General features: G+C 46.2%; 1 protein-coding gene across 1 annotated transcript in view; it reads right to left on the bottom strand.

Moving 5' to 3' along the window:
- LOC135513952 (histone-lysine N-methyltransferase NSD3-like) overlaps positions 1 to 20338 on the bottom strand; it is a 30949-nt gene extending 10611 nt beyond the window's left edge. The window contains 21 exon segments of the mRNA XM_064936994.1: positions 9 to 125; positions 446 to 568; positions 644 to 790; positions 1989 to 2101; positions 2268 to 2470; positions 3423 to 3579; positions 5889 to 6035; positions 6856 to 7035; positions 7150 to 7353; positions 7775 to 7901; positions 9255 to 9380; positions 9461 to 9591; positions 9715 to 9760; positions 9902 to 10002; positions 10192 to 10336; positions 10446 to 11069; positions 15773 to 15927; positions 16502 to 16661; positions 16899 to 17295; positions 17297 to 18002; positions 20024 to 20338. Of these exon segments, the coding sequence (XP_064793066.1) occupies positions 9 to 125; positions 446 to 568; positions 644 to 790; positions 1989 to 2101; positions 2268 to 2470; positions 3423 to 3579; positions 5889 to 6035; positions 6856 to 7035; positions 7150 to 7353; positions 7775 to 7901; positions 9255 to 9380; positions 9461 to 9591; positions 9715 to 9760; positions 9902 to 10002; positions 10192 to 10336; positions 10446 to 11069; positions 15773 to 15927; positions 16502 to 16661; positions 16899 to 17295; positions 17297 to 17958 (4065 nt within the window). The 5' untranslated portion in view covers positions 17959 to 18002; positions 20024 to 20338.
- Between the last annotated feature and the right edge of the window lie 874 nt (positions 20339 to 21212).

The following is a 21212-nucleotide window of genomic DNA, read 5'->3' as shown; positions in this document are numbered from 1 at the left end:
GTCATTACCTTGGTGAGAGTGAGCATGTAGAAGTCGGTCACGTGGTTCTCATGAGCGCGTTTGATTCGCTGCTGGCACTCCTCTGAATCTATCACCTCTCCCACGTACTCTGTCACAAAATCTCCCTGCGGAAGAGGCACAGAGCACATACAAAACACAATACACATCAATACTTACAACAAAGCACACCTGTGGTGTTATTAATAATCATCTCTGATCTACACAGGCTCGGTTCCATTTTGGTCTTTAGCCCCGTTCCCTAAGCCCTCAGCCTGTTCACAGATCTGAAAGGTTTGGATAGGTTCAGACAATATGACAGGCTAGGTGGAACCCTCACAATGCTGCTAATGCCAATCAATTTCAAAGGACACCTAAAGGGTGAGGGTCTAGGGATAGAAACAGAACCAGGTCCCACACTACGTCCACCCCAGTGGCCATCACTCACCTTCCGGAGGGCCTGGTTGGTCTTGAGGCCCCAGCCGCAACCCTCTGTCTTAATGACCTCTGTCTCAGAGTACAGACGCTTCGAGAAGCATTGGTTCTCACAGCTATCACCTGCTGGACACACCTAGGACAGGAAAACAGGGCTGAATAGGGCTGCACACGCAAACACACACACACAAACACACACACACACACCAACCTGTGAGTGACACTCATACTGCAGCATGCGGTTGAGACATTGGGAGTCCAGGCTGCAGGGGTGTTGGTCTGTGGGTTTACAGTTGCATCGTGGGATTTCTGACAGGTCGGCTATGTGCACCTGCACCTTTCCCACTGGCTTGTTGGACTGAGAGAGACATGACAACAATGTCACAATGAGATATAAAGAGGTCTCATTCAGCTCAATCCATTTTGTTCTGCAAAGCAAGACTTTATATGGCAGAGGATTTGTAGGACAGGGGATGTGTTTGTAGGACAGGGGATGTGTTTGTAGGGCAGGGGATGTGTTTGTAAGGCAGGGGGTGTTTTTGTAGGGCAGGGGATGTGTTTGTAGGACAGGGGATGTGTTTTGCAGGGGATGGGCAGGGGGGATGTGTTTGTAGGGCAGGGGGGCAGGGGGATGTGTTTGTAAGGCAGGGGATGTGTTTGTAGGACAGGGGATGTGTTTGTAAGGCAGGGGATGTGTTTGTAAGGCAGGGGATGTGTTTGTAGGGCAGGGGATGTGTTTGTAGGTCAGGGGATGTGTTTGTAAGGCAGAGGATGTGTTTGTAAGGCAGGGGATATGTTTGTAAGGCAGGGGATGTGTTTGTAAGGCAGGGGGTGTGTTTGTAGGGCAGGGGATGTGTTTGTAGGACAGGGAATGTGTTTGTAAGGCAGGGGATGTGTTTGTAAGGCAGGGGATGTGTTTGTAAGGCAGGGGATGTGTTTGTAGGGCAGGGGATGTGTTTGTAGGGCAGGGGATGTGTTTGTAGGGCAGGGGATGTGTTTGTAGGACAGGGGATGTGTTTGTAGGGCAGGGGATGTGTTTGTAGGGCAGGGGATGTGTTTGTAGGGCAGGGGATGTGTTTGTAGGGCAGGGGATGTGTTTGTAGGACAGGGGATGTGTTTGTAAGGCAGGGGATGTGTTTGTAGGGCAGGGGATGTGTTTGTAAGGCAGGGGATGTGTTTATAAGGCAGGGGATGTGTTTGTAGGGCAGGGGATGTGTTTGTAGGGCAGGGGATGTGTTTGTAAGGCAGGGGATGTGTTTGTAGGGCAGGGGATGTGTTTGTAGGGCAGGGGATGTGTTTGTAGGGCAGGGGATGTGTTTGTAGGGCAGGGGATGTGTTTGTAGGGCAGGGGATGTGTATCACAGGAGGTTGGTGGCACCTTAATTGGGGAAGACGAGCTCGTGGTTGTGGCTGGAGCGGAATCAGAGGAATGACATCAAATAGATCATACACATGGTTTGATGCAATTCCATTTGCTCCGTTCCAGCCATTATTATGAGCCGTCCTCCCCTCAGCAGCCTCCACTGGGGTGTATATAGTATGACTGGATATATTACCTTGATGAACTTGTATGGTGAGGGTTTGCGTAAGTTGCGTTCCTGCTCCAGGGCCTCCCTGCTCTCCCTCTGAGCCTTGAGCTCCTGGAACCTGCGAGCAGCCTCCTCCAGAGCTGACACACACAGAAGGGATGGAATGACACTGTGCCTGTCTCACACACTCAGGGTCAAGGCATTATCATTTCACTCAAGAACCAATAGTCCATTTCATAGTTTCCCTTGACGATTCCCAATCTATTGTAGCACAGGGCACAGAGTACAGAGCCAAGGTGGCCTCACCTTTCTTGAAAGTCTTGTTGATGTTGATTTGGCCAGTGACAGGGGTTTTGTCATTCTCCACGTAGGGGAACACACGGCCCTGGTTGATCCAGTAGTAGTCATGGGAACCAAAGAAGAAGACGGGGAATTCTCCAATGTCGTGACGGAGCGTCTGGATGTTGGGAGGCACCAGGCGAGGGTTACAGATCTCCGCTGGCCACCACCTGATGGGGACAGACAGGGGACAGCATGGAACATCGGGAAAGAAAGAATGTTACCAGTCCAGAAGTTACCGCGAGCTATGAGTGGTGGTGGTGTGGGGGGTGCAAAGTACGGCCCGCTGGGCACTTCAATCTGGCCCGCGAGACATTAATACCAATTTCTTTTTTTGCGCTTTTTTTCTGCCCAATTTCATGGTATCCAATTAGTAGTTACAGTTTTGTCTCATCGCTGCAACTCCCATACGGACTCGGGAGAGGCTAAGGTCGAAGAGCCGTGCGTCCTCCGAAACACAACCCAGCCAAGCCGCAATGTCTCTTGACACAATGCCCGCTTAACCTGGAAGCCAGCCACAGCAATGTGTCGGAGGAAACACCGTACACCTGGTGACCGTGTCAGCGTGCATGCGCCCGGCCCGCCACAGGAGTCGCTAGAGCGCGATGGGCCAAGGAAATATCGGCTTGCCAAACCGTCTCCTAACCCGGACAACGCTGGGCCAATTGTGCGCCGCCTCATGAGTCTCCCAGTCACGGCCAGCTGTGACACAGTCTGGGATCAAACCCGGGTCTGTAGTGATGCCTTAAGCACCTAGATGCAGTTCCTTAGACCGCTGCGCCACTCGGGAGGCCCCCACAAATACATTTTAACAAAAATGCGTCCCTCCGTTGAATTTCAACATCCCGATGTGGCCCTCGAGCCAAAAGGTTTCCCACTCCTGCTCTAGACAGAATGGTTGCCTCCCACAATGTACCAACGCTCCAGCTTACACGTCTGTACAAGTTCTGGCGTCAGTTGGGACAGAGAGGACGAGTCGGAAATGGGAACATTTGATGTTTATCCATTACATTTTTGGGAGCATATGCAAGTATCTTCCCTTATTTTTTACATATGTTTACTATACCATTAGTAACCTCCTCTCCAACATATTTTAGATGTGCGTCAACTCATGCTGCTAACCTGTAGTTTCCCAGTTTGACCCAGACGATCTGTTTGTAGTGTGGTTTCTTTCCTGCCCTACACTCCCTGCAGGACCACGCCCCCTCTGGCATCTCCATCTCCAAACACTCTGGGTGGAACGACGCCGGGCACAATGCACAGCACAGCAGCTTCTCTCCTGCAGGTGTGTGTATGTGTAGACAGAGAAAAGAGTAGCACAGGGTTAGAGAATGTACTTTCACACCTGGGCACTAGGGGCCACCACACTCTAAGCCTCATCCTTAGGCATGCCAGTCATTCAACCACTTCACTTTACACTGTGAGCAATGCTTTGCCCAAGTAAGTAATATAGTAATCCAGAGAAATAGGTGGAGCCATTGTGACATTGCATCCGCTCGTTTCATGTGTATGAGAAGTGGCTAAGGATAGATATCTCTTGAGTCTTTCCCAAACAAGTCACATTGTTAGAAATTATTCTAACTCCCACAATATAATAAAGATTGCTTTATGTAGATGAAAACTATGCTGATGTGGACACCATTTTGATAAGCGAAAGCAGTGTTGACATGACTCTGCTTTTACCTCAGCAGTCAGTCATTGATGGTGTAATGGAATGTCTGACAGGCAGATTTAGAGTACAAGGCCCATTGTACAATCACAACACATGCTATAGCACCCATGATAATAATACATCTGTAAATAAACCATAAATCACAAACAAACTATTACCAAAACAACAGAACGGCACAAAGCTGCCATGCACTCCTGCTTGTAAAGGGGGATGTTTCACTTCCCTGCACCACTGTACTCCACATAGTCTTGGATGGAATCTCATTTAAACAGCATGTGGTTGTGAATGTTTTTTAAACGTCAAATGGGTAATATCGTTGATGAGTAATAATCACATTATATGTCAACTAGAAGAAAGAGTGTCAGCATTTTATTCAAACATTGATTTCTTCATCGAATTGATGTGCTTGTGAGGAATAGTATAACTGCTATGAGCTATAATCTATCACAATCAATACTTCTTGGAATAATTAACTCCTTAACAAAGCAATACCTCAAAATGAGACAGCAAACATCCAAGACAGATCGCAGTAAAGTGAGAGCAGCAGATAAATGAGGGACAATTATTTTCATTCAAAAACAGAACTTAGCAGTCATCAAAATAACACCATTAGATTTAGTCTTTCAGATGAAGACAGGATCAAAGTGCTAAAGCAAAGAAGTTTTGTGACTTCAGCAGTAACAAGCCCTCAGACAGACAGGGCGTAAAATAACTGTGTTTGTGACTTCAGCAGTAACAAGCCCTCAGACAGACAGGGAGTAAAATAACTGTGTTTGTGACTTCAGCAGCAACAAGCCCTCAGACAGACAGGGCGTAAAATAACTGTGTTTGTGACTTCAGCAGCAACAAGCCCTCAGACAGACAGGGAGTAAAATAACTGTGTTTGTGACTTCAGCAAATAACTGTGTTTGTGACTTCAGCAGCAACAAGCCCTCAGACGGACAGGGTAAAATAACTGTGTTTGTGACTTCAGACGGACAGGGCGTAAAATAACTGTGTTTGTGACTTCAGCAGCCCTCAACAAGCCCTCAGACAGACAGACAGGGAGTAAAATAACTGTGTTTGTGACTTCAGCAGTAACAAGCCCTCAGACAGACAGGGCGTAAAATAACTGTGTTTGTGACTTCAGCAGTAACAAGCCCTCAGACGGACAGGGCGTAAAATAACTGTGTTTGTGACTTCAGCAGCAACAAGCCCTCAGACAGACAGGGAGTAAAATAACTGTGTTTGTGACTTCAGCAGCAACAAGCCCTCAGACAGAAGCGTAAAATAACCTCAGACAGACAGGGCGTAAAATAACTGTGTTTGTGACTTCAGCAGCAACAAGCCCTCAGACAGACAGGGCGTAAAATAACTGTGTTTGTGACTTCAGCAGCAACAAGCCCTCAGACAGACAGGGCGTAAAATAACTGTGTTTGTGACTTCAGCAGCAACAAGCCCTCAGACAGACAGGGCGTAAAATAACTGTGTTTGTGACTTCAGCAGTAACAAGCCCTCAGACAGACAGGGCGTAAAATAACTGTGTTTGTGACTTCAGCAGCAACAAGCCACTTACAGAACGTACAATAACGCAGTGAGACAGGTCATCACCCTTCCCAATGATGATGATGAAATGGGATGATGTTATGTTACAGTGTGCTATGGTCTGCTTGTACAGATTCTATTTTGCGTTTGTGTGTCCCATTCCACCGTTTCACAGAGACGAGCTTAATGTTTGTAACACATGTTAGGCTCCCTGACAGGTTATTTAAGCCCTGTTGTAACATTAATAGCAGCAGATTGTCTGTTCACACTTTAGAGGCAGAACCAAGCAATAAAGAGGAATAACAAATCAAATGTGGGAAGTCTAGACACATTCAAAACACACACACACGCACCAGTAGGAAAAGGGAGAGAGAGTAAAACAGTTATGTTACCTTTCCCAATATTCTTTTTGGTAGCTGTCCAAGAAGAGGGAATCATAGGTAATTTCAACTCAGCTCGATTTGACTCAGTCAGAAGGTAGTGGGACTTATAGGCATATGAACTTAATATGATGTCAGTAAGGTCCTGCACTAACAGTCCTACACAAGACACACAGGAAGAGATGGGGTGAGCCGCAATCAGACTACAGTACCCATGATTCCACAGGAAAGAAAGAACACATACGCTGTTAGAAGACATAAACTAGAGAAAAAAACTGAGTTATAAGTTAAATGAAAGAGTCGTCCAAACAGAATACTGTAGATATACAGTGCACTTCGCTTATAAGAAATTGAGAATCAACTGCTTTTAGTAACCATGGGGACAAATGTCACTAATACATTCACAAACAGGCAAATGCATCATAAGTGAAGGCTCAATGACATTTTTTCCAAACACAGAGAGCTCAGTGGACCAGTACTCTCCTCCTCCTGCTGCTGCGGTGGTGTATCTGAGCTCAGCTAAGCCTCTGTGGTCTCAGCGAGAGCATCACACATCAATTATCTCTATGGGAATAAATAAAGTGTTATAGAGTTGAATGATTAGAGAAGACTAGATTAGAGGGGATCAGATTCAGAGAGAGAGACAGAGGGTCACAATTGGCAGGCCATGATCACAGGAACCAACATGAATGGAAGCTCTGGCTAACCCTGAGAGGAACAGAAGGAATTGGTTAAGTTGTAGCTATGGCTCTATTCACTCAAACGCTTGCCTAAGGGGCAGGACAAAGCAACATCCCTCCCCCTGCTGTCCTCCAGAGGGGCTGAATCTGGAAGCTTCCCTTAAAGAGACAGTGGGTCAGGGCCCTGGTCAATAGTAATGGACTATATAGCGAATAGGATGCCATTTGGGACACAGAAAAGGTGAGTGAGTCAGGGTGGGTACCCCTACAGGAGGTCTAAAGTGAGAGATAGATCTTACCTCGGGCACAGAGGAAGCACCAGGTCACGTTGACGGGTGAGGAGAGGAGGCCGTTCCTCTTGGTGATGCCATGGCTGCTGCAGATCATGATGTGGTGGGTGAGGACCACACTGCCCGCTGCAACGCAGCTGTCCCCTGTGTGGTACGCCACCGGGCAGCGCAGACAACGCATCATATGTCCTAGGGAGGGGGGAGGAAGAGACTTTAACACCTACAGTATTTGAGAGAGCATTTTAAAAGCCTAACGTGGCTTCCGTTCCTCTCCTTCATCTAGACCAGTGTTCTGCCCCCTACCTTTGGCAGCTTGGTGCAGGTCTCTCTCCAGGCAGCAGGTGGTGCAGGTATGTTGGGGGCAGTGGAACCCCCCGCCCGTACCACCCCCCACAGTACCAGGGATTTTGTGCACGCAGTCATCATGGTAATATCGCCCGCAGCCAACCACAGAGCAGCGCAACACCTCCCCTCCCCCCGTCTTACAGCTGAAACACGAGTGAGAGCCTAGAGAGGAGGGAGGTGGCAAAGAGAGGGAGGGAGAGAGTGTGTATCAGAGACAAAGGGGTGAGATAGAGGTGAGTTCCAGTCGACTTTTCATTCCTCCATCAGAGAAATCTCTCAATGTCTGCACTAGGCTGCTAGGCTGAAATCACACAGAGATTTGTCTGTAGGGTCATTTGCATAATCAGGGCTTGAGCAGTATTTTCTCTGTTCACACTCACACTCATAGCTTCATTAGCATTCACAAAGTAGAAGGATGTGTCTTGGAATAATTTGAATAATCATTTCAGCCATTTCAGCCTAAATGAGACTGTAAAGATGAAAGGAGCAATCAAAGAGAACTTGTCTAATGGTTGTGCAGGTCAATTAATGATTAGGATGTAAATGCATAGTGTATACGTTGTGACATCGTGTCATGTCTCACCGTTTCTACATTCCAGACAGGTAAATGTGCCCTCAGGTAGGAAGGTGAGGCCCAGGCACTCCAGATGGAATAGCCGACAGCAGTCCCCCTCACACGACACCAGACCCTCTCCATACACTTCACAGATCTACACACAGAGGAAGAGTTATCACCAATGGGGTATAAAACCTTTTTTTTGTATCAGCTATTTAAAAAGACACAGAGAGCAGAGAGAGAGAAAAGTAGGAAGAAAGACAGACAATATGACAAGGGGATGGGACAGGAGCCCTCTTGGCCTACCTGGCAGACAGTGTCCTTCTTGGCCTACCCGGCAGACAGTGTCTCTCTTGGCCTACCTGGCAGACAGTGTCCTTCTTGGCCTACCTCGCAGACAGTGTCCTTCTTGGCCTACCTGGCAGACAGTGTCCCTCTTGGCCTACCTGGCAGACAGTGTCCCTCTTGGCCTACCTGGCAGACAGTGTCCCTCTTGGCCTACCTCGCAGACAGTGTCCCTCTTGGCCTACCTGGCAGACAGTGTCCCTCTTGGCCTACCTGGCAGACAGTGTCCCTCTTGGCCTACCTGGCAGACAGTGTCCTTCTTGGCCTACCCGGCAGACAGTGTCCTTCTTGGCCTACCCGGCAGACAGTGTCCTTCTTGGCCTACCTCGCAGACAGTGTCCTTCTTGGCCTACCTCGCAGACAGTGTCCCTCTTTGGCTACCTGGCAGACAGTGTCTTCTTGGCCTACCCGGCAGACAGTATCCCTCTTGGCCTACCTGGCAGACAGTGTCCTTCTTGGCCTACCCGGCAGACAGTGTTCTTCTTGGCCTACCCGGCAGACAGTGTCCTTCTTGGCCTACCTGGCAGACAGTGTCCTTCTTTGTCTACCTCGCAGACAGTGTCTCTCTTGGTCTACCTCGCAGACAGTGTCCTTCTTGGCCTACCCGGCAGACAGTGTCTTCTTGGCCTACCCGGCAGACAGTGTCTTCTTGGCCTACCCGGCAGACAGTGTCCCTCTTGGCCTACCTGGCAGACAGTGTCCTTCTTGGTCTACCTCGCAGACAGTGTCCCTCTTGGCCTACCCGGCAGACAGTGTCCTTCTTGGCCTACCCGGCAGACAGTGTCCTTCTTGGCCTACCCGGCAGACAGTGTCCTTCTTGGCCTACCCGGCAGACAGTGTCTCTCTTGGCCTACCTGGCAGACAGTGTCCTTCTTGGCCTACCCGGCAGACAGTGTCCTTCTTGGCCTACCCGGCAGACAGTGTCTCTCTTGGCCTACCTGGCAGACAGTGTCTCTCTTGGCCTACCTGGCAGACAGTGTCCCTCTTGGCCTACTCGGCAGACAGTGTCCTTCTTGGCCTACCCGGCAGACAGTGTCCTTCTTGGCCTACCCGGCAGACAGTGTCCCTCTTGGCCTACCTGGCAGACAGTGTCCCTCTTGGCCTACCTGGCAGACAGTGTCTCTCTTGGCCTACCTGGCAGACAGTGTCTCTCTTGGCCTACCTGGCAGACAGTGTCTCTCTTAGCTGTGCTGCTTCCTTGTCTGGACAGACTGGAGTCCACTGACTGGCTGTCTGACGCGTCGGCATCTACTGCTGCTGGGCTGTCCAAACTCTTCCCAAACAGACTCTACATAGGGGAGAGAGAGCATGAGTGAGTGAGTGTGTGTCTATCTGTCTGTGTGTGTGTTTGCGTGTGTGTCTGTTTACCTGGGGATCGTTGAGGCCTCTAGAGTCAGAGTCGGATGTGTCTCTGTACTGAGAGGAAGCCATCTCTACGTCTGTGGAGGCTCTGCTGCGTTTCTTCAGAGGCTTACAGGCATCCGAGATCTCACTGGCTCCTACACACCATACCACACGTTAACACACACCTCCACAACACTGCTTCCCCCAACAAGTTAAACAAAGCCAGTATGCTTAGAGCAGGATGGGAAAGAGAGTCATAGGACAGAGCTGGAGTCTACCTTTCTGTGAGCCTGTTCTCAGAGTGGTCTCAGGAGCCATCTCAGCCTGCAGGGAGACAGAGAAAGCGAGAGAGGGAAGTTGAAAATCTTTATATTGTATTGCAATCCTCCTCTAGAGAACAGAGTGAAAGAACATGCAACACTACAGAGGGGAACAGAACAGTAGGTGGTAGTAGCAGGTTGGTACCTGTTCCTTTTTGGTCTTCTTCTTGGGAACGGCCTCGCAGCCTTTCTCTGACTCAGATCTGCTCCTCACTGACCTGCGCTGCTGCTTACGCTCCTGAGAACCTACAGGAATGAGACACCTGGTTAAACACCTGGTTAAAGGTCTGATCTGTGGGGAACATATTGGGGAACATATTCACACACACACAATATTTACATATTCCAGCAGCCATCACCAGAGGACCCAGAAAACGTCCAAACACATGTGCATACACACACATGCACAAACACTGCTGTAGAAGTGTTATGTACCTGGTGGGGTGCTGTGCTGAGACCCAGGAGAGGAGGTGTGCTGTGCTGCTTCCTGGTCACTTCTCTTCTCCTCCTTCTCCTTTCTCTCCTCTCCCTCATCACCCTCTTCCTCTGGACTGGGTTCTGGCTTAACTCTACAGCCCTGCTGAAAAAAAAACTCCACTTAGAAATAAATGCTTCAATTCAGTTTAGAGCGACAACAACTTTTAACACCACTGTCAACTAGGATGTCTAGACAAATAGAGAGCACCCACCTCTGGTGAAAAAGATCCCAGGTCGGCCTGCCGGCCCTCTCCCTCCTCCCTCTCCACCTCTCTCTCCCTCTGTGGTGAGGGCAGGGACTTCCTCTGTAGCAGAGGCCACATTTGGTCACACTTGGTAATCTTTACATTCAGTTTCTTCATTGTGATGGAGAGAGGCAGCAGCTTCCTGGCAGCAGCTGTCTTCCAGGCCCGTACCGGGGCACAGGACTCCTGGGTTCCACCTGCTTCAGACTGGGTCTTCCGGGCTGGGGGGATGGGCTGTCCAGGGTCCCCGCTCTGGTCCTTTTCTCCCTCCGCGATTTTGAGGTCGGCTGGGTTGTCTGCATTAGGAACACTACACTGCCTACGAGGCTGTCTTCTGGCTGGCTCCACCCGGTCTGGTGATGTCACTGCTCCTTCTTCTTTCTTACTGGTTGAGCTGGAGGAGCTTTGGGTGCGGCTGGCAGCCCTGACAGGGGTCTTCTTGGTGGGCAGCGGGGCGTTGGGGTCTGGGTCGACATAGATGAAGGTATAGTTGTCGATGCGTTCCTGCTGCGTCATCAGGAAGGCGTCCTCTGCATGGCCGACGCCCACCTCCCACTGAGCACGCTCTCTCTGGGGGAAGGGCTTCATCAGCTGACACACACACACATACAATTTACATTACATTGCAATCATTTGGAAGATGCTCTTATCCAGTCAGTGCATTCAATTAAGTTTAGTAGGAAAAAACAACTACATATCAGAATGATTAAAAGTAGACTCTTCTTACATTACATTTCCAAAAGAATGTGGACACCTGCCTGTCGAACATCTCATTCCAAAATCATGGGCCTTAATATGGAGTTGGTCCCCCCCCTTTTCTGCTATAACAGCCTCCACTCTTCTGAAGGCTTTCCACTAGATGTTGGAACATTGCTGCGGGGACTTTCTTCCATTCAGTTACAAGAGCTTAAGTGAGGTCAGGCACTGATGTTGGACGATTAGGCCTGTCTCACAGTTGGTGTTCCAATTCATCCCAAAGGTGCTCGATGATGTTGAGGTCAGAGCTCTGTGCAGGCCAGTTAAGTTCTTCCACACCGATCTTGACAAATTATGTATTTTTGTTTATTAAACGGTAAGCAAAAACATTGAATTTGGTCATATGTGGAAATGTGCCTTACGGAAAGTATTCAGACCCTATTTCCAAATTTTGTTGTTACAGCCTTATTCTGGATTCTGGATTAAATCGTTTTTTTCCCCTTATTAATCTACACACAATAACCGATAATGACAAAGCAAAAACAGGTTTTATTCAACGTTAGCAAATTTCTAAAAAAAATAATAAACTGAAATATCACATTTACATAAGTATTCAGACCCTTTACCCTTTACTTTGTTGAAGCACCCTTGGCAGCGATTACCGCCTTGAGTCTTCTTCTAGGGTCACTCCAGAGATGTTCGATTGGGTACAAGTCCGGGTTCTGGCTGGGCCACTCAAGAACATTCAGAGACTTGTCCCGAAGCCACTCTTATGTTGTCTTGGCTGTGTGCTTAGGGTCTTGACCTGTTGGAAGGTGAACCTTTGCCCCAGTCTGAGGTCCTAAGTGATCTTGAGCAGATTTTCAACAAGGATCTCTCTGTACTTCATATTTCCTTCGATCCTGACTAGTCTCTCAGTTCCTTCCTCTGAAAAATATCTCCTCAGCATGATACTGTCACCACCATGCTTCACCGAAGGGATACTGCCAGGTTTCCTCCAGACTTCCTCCACTTGGCACTTATGCAAAAGAGTTCAGTCTTAGTTTCATCAGACCAGAGAATCTTGTTTATCATGGTTTGAGAGTCTTTTAGGTGCCTTTTGGCAAAGTCCAAGCGGGCTGTCATGTGCCTTTTACTGGGGAGTGGCTTCCGTCTGGCCACTTTACCATTAAGGCCTGATTGGTGGAGTGCTGCAGAGATGGTTGTCCTTCTGGAAGGTTCTCTCATCTCCACAGAGGAACTCTGGAGCTCTGTCAAAGTAACCATCGGGTTCTTGGTCACCTCCCTGACCAATGCCATTCTCCCGATTGCTCAGTTTGGCCGGGTGTCCAAGAGTCTTGGTGGTTCCAAACTTCTTCCATACAAGAATGATGGAGGCCACTGTTCTTGGGGACCTTCAATGCTGCAGATTTTATTTTTACCCTTCCATAGATCTGTGCCTTGACACAATCTTGTGTCGGAGCACTACGGACCATTTCTTCGACCTCATGGCTTAGTTTTTGCTCTGACATGCACTGTCAACCGTGGGACTGTTAAGCCCTGGTCTTAGTATTTTGTGTTTTATTTATTTATTTGGTCAGGCCAGGGTGTGACATGGGTTTAGGTATGTGGTGTGTTTTGTCTTGGGGTTTTTCATAGGTATTGGGATTGTGGCTTAGTGGGGTTTTCTAGCATAGTCTATGGCTGTCTGAAGTGGTTCTCAATCAGAGGCAGGTGTTTATCGTTGTCTCTGATTGGGAACCATATTTAGGCAGCCATATTCTTTGAGTGTTTCGTGGGTGATTGTTCCTGTTCCTGTGTTAGTTTGCACCAGTATAGGCTGTTTCGGTTTTTGTGTTACGTTTGTTGTTTTTGTATTGACTAGTGTTCCTTGTTTCATTAAAACATGAATCTAAATAGCCACGCCGCATTTTGGTCCGACTCTCCTTCACCTAAAGAAAACAGTTACAGGGACCTTATATAGACAGGTGTGTGCCTTTCCAAATCATGTCCAATCAATTGAATTTACCACAGGTGGACTCCAATCAAGTTGTAGAAATATCTCAAGGATGATCAATGGAAACAGGATGCACCTGAGCTTAATTTTGAATCTCACAGCAAAGGGTCTGAATACTTGTGTACATACAGTGCCTTGCGAAAGCATTCGGCCCCCTTGAACTTTGCGACCTTTTGCCACATTTCAGGCTTCAAACAAAGATATAAAACTGTATTTTTTTGTGAAGAATCAACAACAAGTGGGACACAATCATGAAGTGGAACGACATTTATTGGATATTTCAAACTTTTTTAACAAATCAAAAACTGAAAAATTGGGCGTGCAAAATTATTCAGCCACTTTACTTTCAGTGCAGCAAACTCTCTCCAGAAGTTCAGTGAGGATCTATGAATGATCCAATGTTGACCTAAATGACTAATGATGATAAATACAATCCACCTGTGTGTAATCAAGTCTCCGTATAAATGCACCTGCACTGTGATAGTCTCAGAGGTCCGTTAAAAGCGCAGAGAGCATCATGAAGAACAAGGAACACACCAGGCAGGTCTGAGATACTGTTGTGAAGAAGTTTAAAGCCGGATTTGGATACAAAAATGTTTCCCAAGCTTTAAACATCCCAAGGAGCACTGTGCAAGCGATAATATTGAAATGGAAGGAGTATCAGACCACTGAAAATCTACCAAGACCTGGCCGTCCCTCTAAACTTTCAGCTCATACAAGGAGAAGACTGATCAGAGATGCAGCCAAGAGGCCCATGATCACTCTGGATGAACTGCAGAGATCTACAGCTGAGGTGGGAGACTCTGTCCATAGGACAACAATCAGTCGTATATTGCACAAATCTGGCCTTTATGGAAGAGTGGCAAGAAGAAAGCCATTTCTTAAAGATATCCATAAAAAGTGTAGTTTAAAGTTTGCCACACGCCACCTGGGAGACACACCAAACATGTGGAAGAAGGTGCTCTGGTCAGATGAAACCAAAATTGAACTTTTTGGCAACAATGCAAAACGTTATGTTTGGCGTAAAAGCAACACAGCTCATCACCCTGAACACACCATACCCACTGTCAAACATGGTGGTTTGGGCCTGCTTTTCTTCAGCAGGGACAGGGAAGATGGTTAAAATTGATGGGAAGATGGATGGAGCCAAATACAGGACCATTCTGGAAGAAAACCTGATGGAGTCTGCAAAAGACCTGAGACTCGGAGATTTTCTTCCAACAAGACAATGATCCAAAACATAAAGCAAAATCTACAATGGAATGGTTCAAAAATAAACATATCCAGGTGTTAGAATGGCCAAGTCAAAGTCCAGACCTGAATCCAATCGAGAATCTGTGGAAAGAACTGAACTGCTGTTCACAAATGCTCTCCATCCAACCTCACTGAGCTCGGGCTGTTTTGCAAGGAGGAATGGGAAAAAATTTCAGTCTCTCGATGTGCAAAACTGATAGAGACATACCCCAAGCGACTTACAGCTGTAATCGCAGCAAAAGGTGGCGCTACAAAGTATTAACTTAAGGGGGCTGAATAATTTTGCACGGCCAATTTTTCAGTTTTTGAATTGTTAAAAAAGTTTGAAATATCTAATAAATGTCGTTCCACTTCATGATTGTGTCCCACTTGTTGTTGATTCTTCACAAAAAAATACAGTTTTATATCTTTATGTTTGAAGCCTGAAATGTGGCAAAAGGTCGCAAGTTCAAGGGGGCCGAATACTTTCGCAAGGCACTGTAGGTACTGATTTTAATTTTTAATACATTTACAAACATTTCTAAAAACCTGTTGGGGTATACCTTTGGGGTATTTTGTGTAGATTGATGAGGAAACACAATTATTTAGCTTATGTTAGAATAAGGCTGTAACGTAACAAAATGTTGAAAAAGTCAAGGGGTCTGAATCCTTTCCGAATGCGCTATATATTGATTGACACACTCCACTTAACAAAACCATTGCCAAATAATGTCCTGTCAGCTGCTATTATAATGAGCCTTGAGTAGGTACCACCCAGCACATCTAGAAGGGAGTGGATTTTATTCTGAACCCCTCCCTTGAGATGACATAGAGCAGGGTTCCCCAACTGGCAAGTTTGTTTAGCAAAAACTAAAAATATATATATTTATAAGAAATATATATATTTATTTATTTTTATTGCTGGGCACAAAATACTGTAAAAACACCAGCAAATCAGCTCCAAGTGATTTTATTTTGGAAATCTGTTCCAAAGTATTCCCACACATAGAGATATATGTGATCTTATACAAATGCAAGCAAGGTTTGAAATGATTGTTTTATCCGCTCAAGAAAAGATCGGCCCACAGTTGAATCTAGTTGATGATCCCTGAAGAGAGGCACCTTCTCAAGGTGCCTCTACATCAAGATTTCAATGGTAGAGTTGGACCGCTAGGAGCAAAAAGAGCTAGATTTACTACTAAAAGACCAAAATATATTACTGTCAAAATGATGACCAGAATTGACATGTTTAACAATAACTAATTCTAGAACATCATTTTTCCCCCTTCTTCATTAAAGTTACTCTTTAAACCAGTGTCCAGAGTGTGAGGAGGGTATACTGTCAGGCCATGCAGTGCTGTGTCTCTACCTTGTGTCTCTCTGCTGTCTTGGTGGTCTTGCGTAGAGTCTCAGCTTGCAGCTCATCAAACTGGTGTTCTCCCTGGTACATGACCACTCTTTTCTCATGGACCCAGGCCCGCTCTGCCACACTGCCAAAGAACTGCACATGGTACTCTCTGTGACCTGGAGGGCCAGGAGGGACACAGGCAGACAGCAGTTAGAGGCTTTTAAACAGTTATGTCTATAAGTGCTGTACTGGAGTGCCAAGTCTAGGTCCAACAGCTTCTACCCCCAAGCCATAAGAACAGCTAATCCAATGGCTACCCAGACTATTTGCATTGCCCCCCCCCCCCGCACCTTTACTCTGCTGCTATTCTCTGTTGTTATCTATGCATAGTCACTTTAACTCTACCTACATGCACATATTGCCTCGACTAACCAGTGTCCCTGCATATTGACTCTTTACCGGTACCCCAGGTATATAGCCTCGCTATAGTTATTTTACTGCTGCTCTTTAATTATGTTACTTTTACTTATCTATTTTTTACTTAACACGTATTTTTCTTAAAACTGCATTGTTGGTTCAGGGCTTGTAAGTAAGCATTTCACTGTTGTATTTGGCGCTTGAGACAAATGAAATTTGATTTGATTTTGATTTGGAAAAGAACGTATACACATTTTATGCTCCATGACATGCTCCATGACAGCAGTGTGTGTGTGTGTGTGTGTGTGTGTGTGTGTGTGTGTGTGTGTTCACCTCGGGTGTTGATGCGTGTGTGGACGTTCATCTGGGGGTCACAGGAGACCATGCAGGGCCACCAGGGGTAGGTACCCACTTTGGCCCACACCAGGTCCCCCACCTCGTGGTTCTTATAGCAACCTGTACCTGTTATCACTGTAGGGTACTGCTTCTGGACCTACAGTACAGGAGGGAGGGAAAACACATACACTCAATTAACAACAGGCAGTCATGCCCTACCCCCAAGACACTTTCTGTAGATTTAAAAGAATCAGATGGGTGTATGCAATCGTCCACTAATCTCTTATTTTCAGATGTCTGAAACTGCTGAAACAGTTAGTCTTCGAGTACTGAATAGTGAATTAATCGCACTGGATGACCTCAACCAACAGAGAAGGCGCAAACCAACACTTGCCTTAGGTGCCTTGGGCTCTGCTTTGATGGGGGTCTTCTGTGGCTTCTCAGTCTGCCCCACAGGCAGCTCCCGTGGCTGGCTGGGGGTCTGGGCCTGGGTGTGGGTCTGGGGCTGTGGCTGGGTCTGGATGTCCCTGGCCTGCCCTATAGTTTCCCCCTGTTCCTGCTCCTGGTCTTGCTCCTGCCCTTCTTCTTGCTCCAGCAGCCTGGCTGTATTTTTCCTATTCTCCTTCTTCATCTCGTGTCTGCTGTGGGTCTGGGAGTTCTCGCTGGCCTGGGACTCCTGCAACAGGTCTCCACACAGTGCAGACTCAAACAGCTCTCTCCCGTTCTGGTACGTCTTTATGATCTTCAGTTTGATCTCTGGAGAGCTGGTCTTCTTCAGGATCCCGCTGGAGGGAGCAGGGGGTGTGAGGGGGGTGTGAGGAGGAGGTGCTGTCCAGCAGGGAGGGGGGAGGGCTGGTGGAGGGCAAGAGTAACGGGGGAGGAGGGGGGAGAACGTGGGACATGAGGTGAGGTGGTGGGGGGAGGTGGTGTTGGGAGGGCAGGGGCAGAGGGCTGTGAGGGTAGGGATGTGGGTGAGGTTGAGGGTGGTAGTGATGAGGATGGTGGTAATGAGGGTGATGGAGGTGGAGGTGGGGGTGTGGGTGGTGTGAAGGTGGAGGAGGAGACAGTGGGGAGCAGGGTCTCTCTTGGAGGACAGGGGCCCTCAGGACCGTTCCTTCCCCAGGCATGAGGCAGTGCTCTCCGTAGCCCCGGATGGCCCCATAGCCGTTGGCCGAGCCGTTGGGAAACTGGGGGTACATGGAGAACTTGGCCTGGGGCTCATACAGCCCCAACCCAGGAGGGTAACCGTTGGAGACTGGGGGCATGTCCTCGGAGGCCGAGGGTGGGTAGGAGAACTCTGCTTCCAAGGCAGTGTCGTAGGAGGGGCCTCCACCCTCATCGCTACCGGTGTCGTAGGCGCCCTCCTGACGGATGTTGGCTGAGTCAATGAGCTGAGGGGGTTGCTGAATTGTATTTCCCATGATCCCTTGCATGAAAGAAAAGGAGAAATCCATTGTTGTGCTCCTGCATCCTTAACTGTCCTGTTCTCTGGCTGGACCTGGAAAAGGACAGACACATAGGAGAGGGCTTGATATATTGAGTTATGGGTTAATATGTTAGAAAGGATGTGACTAAAAGAACAATCAGATCTACTACTGTGCATCTATCTTTTTTAATCAAGGGTAAGAAATGTTTATCAATCATCCCAGGGAGAGAAATAATGTGACTTACAGTATAAAGAGATAACAGAACTATCTATATATCTAATCTAATCCTACTGGTAAGAAAAGGCACAGACTGTTCTGATGAGAACTGGTGCGATATTCTCTTGATGCATCGAATAATATAACTGATCTAAATGTTTTCATGTTTGAAATCTCTTTCCCATAATAAGACCTAAGAGCTCCCTGCACAGAGTGCACTGAATTAACAAAAATATGTCTGCTGAACACTTTGCTTTCCCCCATCATTTTAAAGGCTGGCCATCTCTAATTAACGTTAATGTTATAAAGTTGTTATTCGTGTCCTAATCTTAAACACTATTAGTGTTCTGATACTCAACTGGTACATTTTTAAGTCCAGATAGATTACCAAAATAATAAAAGTGTAGATCAAGATCATCACGCTATGAGATATAAGTTTTGGGGAACACTGACTGAATGAGCTAGGCTGCCATAGTCTCAGGGGCCACAGTAACTCTGTGTAATTTCTGTATAATATGAGAGATCCCTGCCAGTAGTGGAGACATCAGAGCCAACCTTTGAGTGCCAAAGAATGCAACTCATCACTCAAACAGCACAGGCACAATTAGCAGTTCTGAACGACTCATAATGATTGCACGGTAGTAGGCAATGTTGTGGTTATTTAAGTTAACCGCTGTTGTAGTTATGGTAGTTTTTCTGACCTTGTGACCTGATCAGGAAAACCCCTCTTATGATTGCCTATACAGTCAGAGTGATAGCCTACAGTTTAGGCCACAGAGTTTCCTGGTCAGTTCAAGGAGTATAAATAGACTGTGTGTACCTAATAAATGCCTTTGTTTTAGCCTCTGCCAAAATATGAGAAATCCTTCCTTTCACTTCTAAAAAAATCATATTGTTTGATCTCAAACCATCATGAATAAATGCAATGTACTATTAATGTGTAGGCAGGCCCTACACATTTCACTCAGTCAAACGGCTCTAGATTTGAAAGCATAGCCTAGATGGCCAAGCTCCCATGCCCTGGGTGAGACAGAAGTGCAGGGATAATACAGTGATAATTACAGTAATAATACATTGATTCCGAAATTGAACAGTTAAATAAAGTGTCATAACGTTGTTACATGCACAAAATAACCTTTAATCAATGTGTCCTTTTTGGTGTAGACTAAACATTGATTTGATTGAGATTAAGCAGCCTTTATTGCCATTCACAAGGTGATATAAGGGGAAATTCATTCTCATTAATATGTATCACAGCTACTACTGCTGGATGAGAATATAAAGTAATGTAGATCACGCAGTCCAGCTTTGTATACACGAGTGGATACACTGTAACACTGGGGTCACTTTATTGAAGAAAACGACGCGCACACAGACTGAAATATTGTTACATTGTACTGAGTGATTGAACTACATCATTAGCAGCCGTGCTGTGCACTGTTCTGCTGCGATGTTTTTTTCTAGCTAGCGTAGTTAGCTCTCATGAACACTGGCAAATGTAATATCGTGTCAATATAAAAACACGTATCTAAAGACGAGACGATGTTCTTGCATTCTGACACGTCCGCAATGTTTACTCGTGTGTGAGATTTCAATACGATGCGGAAGACTAGAAACAAGATGGCAAAGGAAGCTATACATTGTTGCCAATATGGCTGCCTTTGCCCCTTTAAATCAAATTGTCTATCGTGATAACACCTCCATCATTCGTTTGAAGAAAATGTTGAAATATAAACTTAAATCCACACGGCGAAAACCTTTGCTAAATGCACAGTTAGGATGTCAGCAAGCTGTTTATCAATGATAAACATTAGGAGAACGGAAAACGAAAGATGCTGTGAGAGTCGCGAGATGTATTAAAATAAAATGTCAATACCTTCAGCGTGTCCCATTCTAAACACATACACCAGATATCTGCGCTTCCTTGTGCAAATTACAAAAAGGGATAAAATAAAAAATCTTGGGAAAATATTAGAATGCAGGCCTCTCCGTTTCTAACGCAATTCATTAATAGGGGCAATTTACGGTCACTGCTCGGTCCCCATGTCTTGTCTATTTGCTGTAGAACCTAAGGCCTAGTATTTTGCGGAATCTTGGTGGGAATGATCTCGCCCCCTTATGTATTTTCATTTTACTGGCTCCCTCTTCCTTCAGCTGTAACAAAAGCACCCTGCTTTGGGCCTTGTCTGTCTCGCTCAGCGCCAAATCACAAGCTCCCGATTGGCGGGGGTCACACAACCAGGCGCAAACCGGGATGTGTAGTTCTAATCGTTTAGAGAACATTTCAGCAGCAAAATAAAAATACATGTAGGCCTATAAAGAAAACAATGAAAAATAAAATACAGCAAAAATGTTGTGTGCATAAATTAGGTCTGGATAAGGTTGGTATAAGCTATGTAAACAGAAAAAAAATGGGCCAGCACTAGTGGCCTAATGTCAAACATCATGTCCTAAATTGATGGTGAAAATATAAATTCCTGTTTAGATATTATCTTAATTGAAATCAAATATTCTCTGAAATAATCCATGTGGAACGATCATGATATGATAGATAGCCCAGCCCATGTATTATGGCATGAAAGGTTAAGAGGACATAATGGCCCAGGAGGCCTTAACTGCACTCAGCAGATTTTGTAAACCTGACAGATATTAAAACATAGGCTACTGTACCTCAACATAGAAATGTGAGAAAAGCACTAGTGTGCAGGCTATATATTTCATAGTGTCGTCTTATATAATGTATAACTTACTATAATAGCCAACACTAGCCTGTGTGCAAATTGTGAGGAATGCAGTGAGTTCAATATCTATGTACTTTGGTTTGACCATATGTGCCATTTTATAGCACATGCCCACTCTTCAAACCAAATGTTATTTGTCACATGCGCCGAATGCTAACTTTCAGGCCCTTAACCAACAATGCAGTTTTAAGAAAAATAAGAGTCAAGAAAAATCTTGACTAAATAAACTAAAATAAAAAATAAAAGAGAAACAATAAAAATAACAATAACGAGGCAATATACAGGGGGTCAATGCAAATAGTCCAGGTAGCCATTTGATTAACT

Source organism: Oncorhynchus masou, chromosome 25 (assembly GCF_036934945.1).
Source record: "Oncorhynchus masou masou isolate Uvic2021 chromosome 25, UVic_Omas_1.1, whole genome shotgun sequence".
Lineage (NCBI taxonomy): Eukaryota > Metazoa > Chordata > Actinopteri > Salmoniformes > Salmonidae > Oncorhynchus > Oncorhynchus masou.
This window is presented reverse-complemented; position numbering and strand designations above follow the sequence as displayed.